Source organism: Oncorhynchus clarkii, unplaced genomic scaffold (assembly GCF_045791955.1).
Source record: "Oncorhynchus clarkii lewisi isolate Uvic-CL-2024 unplaced genomic scaffold, UVic_Ocla_1.0 unplaced_contig_8727_pilon_pilon, whole genome shotgun sequence".
In the NCBI taxonomy this organism is placed as follows: Eukaryota; Metazoa; Chordata; class Actinopteri; order Salmoniformes; family Salmonidae; genus Oncorhynchus; species Oncorhynchus clarkii.
Window position 1 is genome coordinate 46,141 of NW_027261046.1, and position 13,492 is coordinate 59,632.

The 13,492-nt window shown below is 42.0% G+C and overlaps 1 protein-coding gene across 1 annotated transcript in view; it reads right to left on the bottom strand.

Annotated features, from left to right (window-relative positions):
• Nucleotides 1-2,385: 2,385 nt before the first annotated feature.
• LOC139403931 (histone-lysine N-methyltransferase KMT5B-like) overlaps nt 2,386-13,492 on the bottom strand; it is a 34,681-nt gene continuing 23,574 nt past the window's right edge. Inside the window, exons 7-11 of the mRNA XM_071147136.1 lie at nt 13,068-13,087; nt 7,455-7,591; nt 6,978-7,186; nt 5,848-6,754; nt 2,386-5,658 (exon numbers count right to left, since the gene is read on the bottom strand). Of these exons, the coding sequence (XP_071003237.1) occupies nt 4,923-5,658; nt 5,848-6,754; nt 6,978-7,186; nt 7,455-7,591; nt 13,068-13,087 (2,009 nt within the window). The 3' untranslated portion in view covers nt 2,386-4,922. The remainder of the gene's footprint in view (nt 5,659-5,847; nt 6,755-6,977; nt 7,187-7,454; nt 7,592-13,067; nt 13,088-13,492) is intronic.

The window sequence follows — 13,492 nt, forward strand, 5'->3', positions numbered from 1 at the left end:
CTGTCACAGCCTGATCATTATAAAATACAGGATCATCATGGCAGACTGATTGACAGGTCCAGTTGTTTGGCAGTTTCAGATTAAGATGTTCTCTGTTCCAGGAACATTTTAGTCATTTAGTATAATGTTCTTATCCAGAGTGACTCACAGTGTATTAAACTAAGCTAGGCTACCACATATCACAGTCAGTGTATTGAACTAAGCTAGGCTAGGCTACCACATATCACAGTCAGTGTATTGAACTAAGCTAGGCTACCACATATCACAGTCAGTGTATTAAACTAAGCTAGGCTACCACATATCACAGTCAGTGTATTGAACTAAGCTAGGCTAGGCTACCACATATCACAGTCAGTGTATTGAACTAAGCTAGGCTACCACATATCACAGTCAGTGTATTGAACTAAGCTAGGCTACCACATATCACAGTCAGTGTACTAAGCTAGGCTACCACATATCACAGTCAGTGTACTAAGCTAGGCTAGGCTACCACATATCAGTCAGTGTATTGAACTAAGCTAGGCTACCACATATCACAGTCAGTGTATTGAACTAAGCTAGGCTACCATATATCACAGTCAGTGTATTGAACTAAGCTAGGCTACCACATATCACAGTCAGTGTATTAAACTAAGCTAGGCTAGGCTACCACATATCACAGGCAGTGTATTAAACTAAGCTAGGCTACCACATATCACAGTCAGTGTATTGAACTATGCTAGGCTATCACATATCACAGTCAGTGTATTAAACTAAGCTAGGCTAGGCTACCACATATCACAGTCAGTGTATTAAACTAGGCTAGGCTACCACATATCACAGTCAGTGTATTGAACTAAGCTAAGCTACCACATATCACAGTCAGTGTATTAAACTAGGCTAGGCTACCACATATCACAGTCAGTGTATTAAACTATGCTAGGCTAGGCTATCACATATCACAGTCAGTGTATTAAACTAAGCTAGGCTACCACATATCACAGTCAGTGTATTGAACTAAGCTAGGCTACCACATATCACAGTCAGTGTATTAAACTAAGCTAAGCTAGGCTATCACATATCACAGTCAGTGTATTGAACTAAGCTAGGCTAGGCTACCACATATCACAGTCAGTGTATTGAACTAAGCTAGGCTAGGCTACCACATATCACAGTCAGTGTATTGAACTATGCTAGGCTATCACATATCACAGTCAGTGTATTAAACTAAGCTAGGCTAGGCTACCACATATCACAGTCAGTGTATTAAACTAGGCTAGGCTACCACATATCACAGTCAGTGTATTGAACTAGGCTAGGCTACCACATATCACAGTCAGTGTATTAAACTATGCTAGGCTAGGCTATCACATATCACAGTCAGTGTATTAAACTAAGCTAGGCTACCACATATCACAGTCAGTGTATTGAACTAAGCTAGGCTACCACATATCACAGTCAGTGTATTAAACTAAGCTAAGCTAGGCTATCACATATCACAGTCAGTGTATTGAACTAAGCTAGGCTAGGCTACCACATATCACAGTCAGTGTATTGAACTAAGCTAGGCTAGGCTACCACATATCACAGTCAGTGTATTGAACTATGCTAGGCTATCACATATCACAGTCAGTGTATTAAACTAAGCTAGGCTAGGCTACCACATATCACAGTCAGTGTATTAAACTAGGCTAGGCTACCACATATCACAGTCAGTGTATTAAACTAAGCTAAGCTATCACATAGCACAGTCAGTGTATTGAACTAAGCTAGGCTAGGCTACCACATATCACAGTCAGTGTATTAAACTACGCTAGGCTGAGTTCCAGCTAAGACATGGTCAGTTCCAAGAGGTGGTGCTCGGCCTGTGTTTAGTTGATACATCAGTCATGTAAAACCTGCCAGGGGCTGTTGTTATGGAATAGGTCAAACCAGACAAACCATCTCCACTCACTACATAGAAAACAACTTCCTGCTTAACCGCTGTATCCAGGCAACAGAGCCTAGTGAAAAATACATTAGTCCCAAGACTTAAAAAATAAAATTAAAAAAAGAAGCCCTTTGAAAAAGACCTCTATCATGACTGCCAGGGGTACTCCGTACAACTTAGACGGCCCACTTCTACAGCCCTACTTATGGTGTTTCCTTCTCCCTGGTAGTTTGATCATATGTATTGATTGGATGGGAAGTGCATTCACTTGGGGTAGTATTCATTAGTGTACACCATAGGTAAAAACATTTATTATTGGGACACATTTTTTTGGTAGATCCCTGCCGTTTGGTTCCTAGTGAATACGAGACCCAGGCTCCACGCTCAGTAGGCTTAAAGTGTTGGAAACATTTCAGATACAAAAAAATGAGTTGAATAATTCCTTATTCTAACATGTTTAGAAGCAAGACATTAACCACAGAAAAATAAGTTTATTCTCACAAAGAAACTTTATGTTTTCAAGTATTCCAAAACGGTTAAATAAGTACAGGGTGTGTTCACATGATTTTGTTTTACATACTGGACATAAAAGCACTGCTCCGGTTTAAAGGTCTGTTTTAAGTGTTTTTCCCCCCACTAACCCAACGCAACACTAAAAAAAAATGTCTGCAAACGATTCACATTTCTTTCATTTTTTTTGTTTGTTTGTTTGTTGTCGTTATTGAATTTCATCAAATCAGAAATGTCGACAGCTGACATAAGATCACACAGTAACACCTGGAACAGTACAGAATGGAGAGTGACTGGCGTCCATACAGGGGGAGGTACACGGTATAGCCAGGGTTGTGTTCATTAGGGCAAACAACAGAAAATGTTTTGCAACAGGAAAAAAAGTAAAAAAAAAAGTGACAATTTCTTATTGGACAAGTCCAGGGAGGCCCCTCCCCCCTCCCCTCCTCTTTTTGTGCCTACATGAACACAACCCCTTGTTTATCACTGTGATTCGCTGCTTGCTGGTGATATGAACAGTACAGGACAACAGAAAGTGGAGTTAACATTCATCTCAGTTGATCCCTTGATTAAATCTGGCAGTTCAGTACTTCCACACTAAAAAGACTGGTTTCCCAGACAAGGATTAAAGACTAAAACAAAAACAGTTGATGGAGAATAGCTTGGTAGTTCCGAGGCTAGTCTGAATATGTCTGGGAAACCAGCCCTAAAATAACTCAAACAGAAAGACTATACAGAAAGGGGGGGGGGGGGGGAGTGTTCCCGTAGTTACAGTTACCGAGGGACGACCTACAGTTCTTCACCTTCTGATAATCATTTTTTTCTAAAAAACTAGGCCTTCGACAGATCCCCCCCCCCCCCCCAAGAGTTATTTGTAAGGCACCTAATACTGTTTGTGAAAAATGACTATTTCGTTGGGGATAACATTTCGATGAAGTCGTCATGTGTTCATTATGTTTGATTTGGATCTAAAGAAAAACAACAACTAAATACTCTGGTGAGTCTGAACTCGTTTTCCAGAACATGATTCAGTCTTCCTGTCACATGACTTCTGGTCTTCTTCGTGTTACTTCCTGATGACGTGTTTAAAAAAAAAAACAGCAGACAGCGTACACGCCATGTATTCATTTAACAGATTAGTGTTTAAAAACGTTAAACCTCTCGTGGCTAGACGGTATACAGCATGCGTTCTACGGAGGGCTAAAGTGTATGCAGGTTTTCCCTCCTCCACTTGTACTCGATTGATGACTCAAGGTCACCTAATTAGTAAGGAAACTCTTCTGACCTGGTTGTCGAGGTCTTAAAAGGAACAACCAACAAAAACAGCAGACACTTTGGCCCTCCGTGGAATGAGTTTGACACCCCTGGTATAACAGCAACGGTAAAAAATTCATCGTTGTACGTTGGAGTCAGGTAGAATATTAGCATTTCAGCTAACCCCCAACCCTTTTCCTAACCTTTAACCTAATTCTCCTAACCTGCTAGGAAGTTAATTCTGTCCGTAGCTGTATACGATCTAGTCAAAACCCAATCAGAGGCCCCAGAAATCAGAAATGAAGCTTAAAAATTACCAAAACATTGGTCCATTTGTTGGCTTGTCAATGACCCATTACCCATCATGCTGTAAACAGTACTGTGTGAGCTTTAAACACATTTGGGATATTGCAGCCAGGGTCAACGTTCTCTTAGAGAATAACAAAAAAACACAGCCAGGAGGACAGGAGGAGCAGGGTTGGACTCAATTCCATTTCAATTCAGACAAGGAAGCAAACTGAGAGATTCCAATTCCAATTCGGAATTCCTGTTTGTTTCCGGAATTGGAATGAAGCTCAACCCTGATGAGCAGCTGATAGAACCCACTATGATTCCAGTGTGTTGGTGGGACTGAGTTCACTCATGAGTTGGAACGGTTATAGAAACCTGTCATTATTACTACAACTGAATGGATTGATCCCTATCAGAACGTTACTGGACCCATATCCCCATATCATATGGGGTTTTTACAAAAACTCAATTTAAAAATAAAACAAAAAACAAAAAAGAGAGTCTGGTTTGCCAACAGAGTTTAGAATTGCGTACTGTGAGACAAAATGTAAAATAAAAAGTTCAATAAGTCTGTCTGCGGGACAGAGGATAGTCACCATAATATCTGTACACCTTCTACGATATTCATGTTCATTATGAATATTAAATCATGACAGAAGTGCATTCACTTTTCATTTATACAAACATCTTCCTTCTGATTCGCTTAGTTTTTTTTTTGCAACTTTATAAGTTATTTTTTAAATGACTGTACTTCTTTAAACATCATCAACACAACAGTTGATTAGTGAGTCAAGTGTTTTCTGTACATGTAAAAGGTGGAGTGATGGACTTGAGTCCCAAAATGGCACCCTATTCCCTACCTAGTGTACTGCTATTTACCACACACAAAAGTAGTGCACAGCATAGGGAACAGTTTGACATTTGGGACGCAGCTATGAACTCCATTCAGAGAGCTTTATCAGGCGTTTAGCCTCAGAGACTGGTCCTCTCTCCTCCGGGATGAGATATCGATGTCTATTGAGTCTTTCCCCACGATGAGACGCAACCGCTTCGCCGGCGGGAGTGGAATGAAATCGTCCTCAAACTCATCGTCAAAGTAGTCATCCTCCTCCTCCTCCTCCTCATCATCATCAGACGAAGACTCATCTACCACAATGTTTTGTATCCTGTGCCCCACGTGGTTCCCACCGTTCCTGGCTTCCAGGCCGAAGGCCCCGCCACCCAGACCGCAGCCCTCCGTGTCCCCCCTGTTGTCGGTGTGCGTCTGGGCCCGTCCGTCGTCCTCCCTCTTCAGCTGGATCTTCAGCTTGGTGGAGCTGCTGGTGCTGTGGAGCCCGGGAGGCCCAAACCCGTTCAGCTTGGACACGTGGTAGGAGCTGCAGGAACTGCCCTTCTCCCTGTCCTGAGACGGGTCCTTCCTGAACATAATGCTGATCTTGGACGTTGATGAGGAGGAAGATGACGAAGAGGAGTTGACTGGGGGTTGGGCGGTAGGCTGCGGCGTCGTGGTGGTGCTGCTAGCCTGCTGCTGCGTGCTGATTGGCTCGCTGGGCTCGTTGGTCTTGCTGCTGCTGCTGTCTCTGCGCCGACGGAGCGTCAGTTTGGGGATCCCTCCACTGTTCTCCAGGATCAGCTGGGCGTCGTAGCGCGTGATCCGCTGTTTCTTCTTCCCTTTGCTCTGCGCTCTGTCCCCCCTGTGACTCCGGTAACCTCCCTTCTCTTTATGCCGACGCCCTTTCTCCCTCCCCTTGTTCCTGTTCCTGTCCTCTCCCCGCTCCCTTCGGAGGGGCTCCCTCCCCTTGTTCCTGTTCCTGTCCTCCCCCCGCTCCCTCCGGAGGGGCTCCCTCCCCTTGTCCCTGTCCCTGTCCTCCCCCCGGAGGGGCTCCCTCCCCTTGTCCCTGTCCTCCCCCCGCTCCCTCCGGAGGGCCTCGCTCCCCTTGTAGTCCCAGTGGTGCTCTGGGACAGAGAGGCCCAGCAGCATCTTGTTGCAGTCTGCCGTGTCGGCAGTACTGTGGTGGTGACGGGGTTGTTGGGAGGACGCCACCGGGGCCACCGCTATCGGTGGGAACAGCTCGCCGTACGACGAGTCCTCGCACTTTATCGTCCGTTCGGGCCGGAGCTGGGTGAGCTGGCTGCGTCTGGTACATACCCCTCTGCTCGTGTAGCCAGCATCCAGACCTCCGCCCAGCTCCGAGCCCAACCCGTGACCCAGGTACTGCTCCAGGTCAGCAGGCTCAGTTTTAATCTCCACCCCTCCATTCTCCAGTTTAACCCCAGCTGACCCGGGTACAGCCTCCTGGACCTTTACCAGGGTCCTGGTGGACCTGCGAGTCCTGTAAGTGCAAGGCTGGTTCTGGCTGCCCTCGCGGACTGCCGGGGTGTTGTTCTCCTTGGCCGCATGGCGGGTCAGACACCCCCGCTGGCCCAGTGCTGTCTGGACTGGTCCCTGTGCATCCTTCTCCGTCTTCACCGACACGCCCGCCTTACACAGCGACGACGTCCTCGGCTCCCGGAGACCCAGGCGACCAGGCCCGGCGGTACCCAGCACCTCCCCTCGGGCCGCCGCCGCTTTGGGCTCCGAACCTCTGCCCCTGCTGCATCTACTGCGCAACCGGACCTTGGAGAGCGAAGGCCTGGCGGGTTTGGATCGCAGTCTCTTTGGTATCCTGCCAGTGTCTCTGTGACTTTGTTTAGAAGGTGAGGTAGAGGTTAGTGCTCTGGAAAGAGACGGTCTGCTTCGAGTTCTGGTTCTGCTGAACTTCATATTGGAGGAAGTCCTTTTCCTTCCAGCTGAGGGGGGTTGGGGGGGGGGGGGGGGGAGAAGAGAGGGAAAGTAAACATCAGATCAATTTGTGGTTCGTTTTATACATTTGAAATAAAATAAAAAAATCCCCAAATTCAGAATAGAGAATTCTAACAATACAAGGGGAGGGGATCCACCTAAAACCACAAACTGAATGAACCCCCAAAAACCTCAGCCCTAATTTCAACCCTGGTGTCAACCTGTTCTTACATGTGTGTGTGTTTGGTATGTCCTGAGAGTCTATGTCGGTGTGGGAGCCCACGGAGTGGCTGTCAGAGTTCCTGCTGCCCTCTCCTCCTGCCTCCATCTTCTTCAGCCTGTTCAGACGCTTGTCTGTCTCCCGTAACCCGTACGCGCTGTTGATCACCGGAGCCTCCGCCGGCAGCCCGGCCTTGGATTTGAACGCGCCAGTGAGACGTCTGTACAACAAACAAACAAACAAACGGACCAGTAGAGTTCACAACATGTGCCTTGGGTAAACACATTGTGTTCATATTCCTCCAGCCATATGAATAAACACTGCTTATTAAAAAAATGTTTTTATGTTTTATTGTGTATTAAATTGTGCCTCTACGTCACATTACCTCAAATGATGTACCCCCCAAAAAAAAAGGAGAGATGGAAAAACCAACAGACTTTTGTTGTTATTCAAAATCAACAGAAAATGGACGCCGAGACCATACATACCGTTCACACGTGTAGCATTCACAATATTCGTTGTTCTCCCCGAAGAATCCGTCGCCGTAGTAACAGGAGATCTCCTCTCCCGGTTCGATGTCCCTTAGCACCTTGACACAGGCCGTGTCACGACCCGTCGACACAAACTGGAACACACCAAGACACTCATTAACCACCTTCAGCCATCCAGATACACAACTACACTCATTAACCACCTTCAGCCATCTAGATACACAACTACACTCATTACCACCTTCAGCCATCTAGATACACAACTACACTCATTACCACCTTCAGCCATCTAGATACACAACTACACTCATTAAACACCTTCAGCCATCTAGATACACAACTACACTCATTACCACCTTCAGCCATCTAGATACACAACTACACTCATTACCACCTTCAGCCTTCTAGATACACAACTACACTCATTACCACCTTCAGCCATCTAGATACACAACTACACTCATTAAACACCTTCAGCCATCTAGATACACAACTACACTCATTACCACCTTCAGCCATCTAGATACACAACTACACTCATTACCACCTTCAGCCATCTAGATACACAACTACACTCATTAAACACCTTCAGCCATCTAGATACACAACTACACTCATTAAACACCTTCAGCCATCTAGATACACAACTACACTCATTACCACCTTCAGCCTTCTAGATACACAACTACACTCATTACCACCTTCTGCCATCTAGATACACAACTAAAACACACCAAGACACTAATTTCCACCTTCAGCCATCTAGATACACAACTAAAACAGTTAGAGATTCATTACCACCTTCAGCCATCTAGATACACAACTAAAACACACCAAGACACTCATTACCACCTTCAGCCATCTAGATACACAACTACACTCATTACCACCTTCAGCCATCTAGATACACAACTACACTCATTACCACCTTCAGCCATCTAGATACACAACTACACTCATTTTCCACCTTCAGCCATCTAGATACACAACTACACTCATTACCACCTTCAGCCATCTAGATACACAACTAAAACACACCAAGACACTCATTACCACCTTCAGCCATCTAGATACACAACTAAAACACACCAAGACACTCATTACCACCTTCAGCCATCTAGACACACAACTAAAACAGTTAGAGATTCATTACCACCTTCAGCCATCTAGATACACAACTAAAACAGTTAGACACCAGGGACAGTATTTACAACGAGTCTCTGAGAATACGTGCTGATCTAGGATCAGTTTAGCCTTTTAGATAACTACTGTTACTCTGTTTATTATCATCTATACAGTCACTTTACCCCTATCTACACTGATGTTACTGTTTATTATCTATATATAGTCACTTTACCCCTACCTACACTGATGTTACTGTTTATTATCTATATATAGTCACTTTACCCCTACCTACACTGATGTTACTGTTTATTATCTATATATAGTCACTTTACCCCTACCTACACTGATGTTACTGTCTGTTTATTATCTATATATAGTCACTTTACCCCTACCTACACTGATGTTACTGTCTGTTTATTATCTATATATAGTCACTTTACCCCTGCCTACACTGATGGTACTGTCTGTTTATTATCTATATATAGTCACTTTACCCCTACCTACACTGATGTTACTGTCTGTTTATTATCTATATATAGTCACTTTACCCCTACCTACACTGATGTTACTGTTTATTATCTATATATAGTCACTTTACCCCTACCTACACTAATGTTACTGTCTGTTTATTATCTATATATAGTCACTTTACCCCTACCTACACTGATGTTACTGTCTGTTTATTATCTATATATAGTCACTTTACCCCTACCTACACTGATGTTACTGTCTGTTTATTATCTATATATAGTCACTTTACCCCTGCCTACACTGATGTTACTGTTTATTATCTATATATAGTCACTTTACCCCTACCTACACTGATGTTACTGTCTGTTTATTATCTATATATAGTCACTTTACCCCTGCCTACACTGATGGTACTGTCTGTTTATTATCTATATATAGTCACTTTACCCCTACCTACACTGATGTTACTGTCTGTTTATTATCTATATATAGTCACTTTACCCCTACCTACACTGATGTTACTGTCTGTTTATTATCTATATATAGTCACTTTACCCCTACCTACACTGATGTTACTGTTTATTATCTATATATAGTCACTTTACCCCTACCTACACTGATGTTACTGTTTATTATCTATATATAGTCACTTTACCCCTACCTACACTGATGTTACTGTCTGTTTATTATCTATATATAGTCACTTTACCCCTACCTACACTGATGTTACTGTTTATTATCTATATATAGTCACTTTACCCCTACCTACACTGATGTTACTGTCTGTTTATTATCTATATATAGTCACTTTACCCCTACCTACACTGATGTTACTGTCTGTTTATTATCTATATATAGTCACTTTACCCCTACCTACACTGATGTTACTGTTTATTATCTATATATAGTCACTTTACCCCTACCTACACTGATGTTACTGTCTGTTTATTATCTATATATAGTCACTTTACCCCTACCTACACTGATGTTACTGTTTATTATCTATATATAGTCACTTTACCCCTACCTACACTGATGTTACTGTCTGTTTATTATCTATATATAGTCACTTTACCCCTACCTACACTGCTGTTACTGTCTGTTTATTATCTATATATAGTCACTTTACCCCTACCTACACTGATGTTACTGTCTGTTTATTATCTATATATAGTCACTTTACCCCTACCTACACTGATGTTACTGTCTGTTTATTATCTATATATAGTCACTTTACCCCTACCTACACTACTGTTACTGTTTATTATCTATATATAGTCACTTTACCCCTACCTACACTGATGTTACTGTTTATTATCTATATATAGTCACTATACCCCTACCTACACTGATGTTACTGTTTATTATCTATATATAGTCACTTTACCCCTACCTACACTGATGTTACTGTTTATTATCTATATATAGTCACTTTACCCCTACCTACACTAATGTTACTGTCTGTTTATTATCTATATATAGTCACTTTACCCCTACCTACACTAATGTTACTGTTTATTATCTATATATAGTCACTTTACCCCTACCTACACTGATGTGACTGTCTGTTTATTATCTATATATAATCACTTTACCCCTACCTACACTGATGTTACTGTCTGTTTATTATCTATATATAGTCACTTTACCCCTACCTACACTGATGTTACTGTCTGTTTATTATCTATATATAGTCACTTTACCCCTACCTACACTGATGTTACTGTCTGTTTATAATCTATATATAGTCACTTTACCCCTACCTACACTGATGTTACTGTGTTTATTATCTATATATAGTCACTTTACCCCTACCTACACTGATGTTACTGTTTATTATCTATATATAGTCACTTTACCCCTACCTACACTGATGTTACTGTCTGTTTATTATCTATATATAGTCACTTTACCCCTACCTACACTGATGTGACTGTCTGTTTATTATCTATATATAGTCACTTTACCCCTACCTACACTGATGTTACTGTCTGTTTATTATCTATATATAGTCACTTTACCCCTACCTACACTGATGTTACTGTTTATTATCTATATATAGTCACTTTACCCCTACCTACACTGATGTTACTGTTTATTATCTATATATAGTCACTTTACCCCTACCTACACTGATGTTACTGTCTGTTTATTATCTATATATAGTCACTTTACCCCTAACTACACTGATGTTACTGTCTGTTTATTATCTATATATAGTCACTTTACCCCTACCTACACTGATGTTACTGTCTGTTTATTATCTATATATAGTCACTTTACACCTACCTACACTGATGTTACTGTCTGTTTATTATCTATATATAGTCACTTTACCCCTACCTACACTGATGTTACTGTCTGTTTATTATCTATATATAGTCACTTTACCCCTACCTACACTGATGTTACTATCTGTTTATTATCTATATAGTCACTTTACCCCTACCTACACTGATGTTACTGTCTGTTTATTATCTATATATAGTCACTTTACCCCTACCTACACTGATGTTACTATCTGTTTATTATCTATATATAGTCACTTTACCCCTACCTACACTGATGTTACTGTTTATTATCTATATATAGTCACTTTACCCCTACCTACACTGATGTTACTGTCTGTTTATTATCTATATATAGTCACTTTACCCCTACCTACACTGATGTTACTATCTGTTTATTATCTATATATAGTCACTTTACCCCTACCTACACTGATGTTACTGTCTGTTTATTATCTATATATAGTCACTTTACCCCTACCTACACTGATGTTACTGTTTATTATCTATATATAGTCACTTTACCCCTACCTACACTGATGTTACTGTTTATTATCTATATATAGTCACTTTACCCCTACCTACACTGATGTTACTGTCTGTTTATTATCTATATATAGTCACTTTACCCCTACCTACACTGATGTTACTATCTGTTTATTATCTATATATAGTCACTTTACCCCTACCTACACTGATGTTACTGTCTGTTTATTATCTATATATAGTCACTTTACCCCTACCTACATGTACAAATTACCTTGACTAGCCTGTACCCTCCGCACACTGAATTGGTGCCCATGTTTATGTTATTGTTGTTTTTTCTTTAATTTATTGTTGGTTAAGGGCTTATAATAAGCATTTAACGGTAAGGTCTACGTTGTATTCAGCACATATGACAAAATACAATTTGATGAATACGATTATATGGAGGGGACGGACATGATCCTAAAATCAGCACTCTATAAATATGGACCCTGAGGTAACCTTTAATCACAGGTGGGTAGCAGAATCCCAAAACTGAAGGGAACCATTCAAAGCAAAGAAAATTATTAAAAACTTTTAAAGAAGTGAACATTTTCAGTCACAACTTTAAGGTGTGATTTACCAATCTTTTGTTGTCACCAAGAAATAAAAAAATGACATTACAAATAATAATATATTTTATTGTCTGTGTGTGAACCACCCTCTTTCTGCCATCTTAATCAATACACCAAGTGTATTGTGTTAACCTCATTCCACGCCAAGGGTAGCAGCCTATTGTATTGAGCCCTGGGCTTCGTCACTCACACCAAGGGTAGCAGCCTATTGTATTGAGCCCTGGGCTTCGTCACTCTCACCAAGGGTAGCAGCCTATTGTATTGAGCCCTGGGCTTCGTCACTCTCACCAAGGGTAGCAGCCTGTTGTATTGAGCCCTGGGCTTCGTCACTCTCACCAAGGGTAGCAGCCTGTTGTATTGAGCCCTGGGCTTCGTCACTCTCACCAAGGGTAGCAGCCTATTGTATTGAGCCCTGGGCTTCGTCACTCTCACCAAGGGTAGCAGCCTATTGTATTGAGCCCTGGGCTTCGTCACTCTCACCAAGGGTAGCAGCCTATTGTATTGAGCCCTGGGGGCTTCGTCACTCTCACCAAGGGTAGCAGCCTATTGTATTGAGCCCTGGGCTTCGTCACTCTCACCAAGGGTAGCAGCCTATTGTATTGAGCCCTGGGCTTGGTCACACTCACCTTGCAATTTGGCCGGCAATCTGAAACAACAAAGCAACACAGAAGATTAGGATCCTAGTTTCCTCACAGAGAGAGACTGCAGCATAACTTCAATTGTTCTTCTGGAACACTTGACAAAGGACACGCCCCAAACGGCACCCTGGTACTTATTTAGTGCACTACTTTAGACCAGGGTCTGATATTAAACACCTATTATCTGTTTCCGTGTTGGAGACGGACCCAAACATCCCATTGTAACTGTCCAGAATAAATCTGTCCATTGTAACTACCCAGAATACAGCTATCGGTAAACTCTATTTGGGAGTGCTGGCTGTATTTTTTCATGTAAGTCGGTTTACTTGTTATATTTTGATTCATTTAAAATGTGGTGTAGTAATTTATACAGATAAGTGAATGAAGATCCCGTTGGTATTTCCAATGACAAC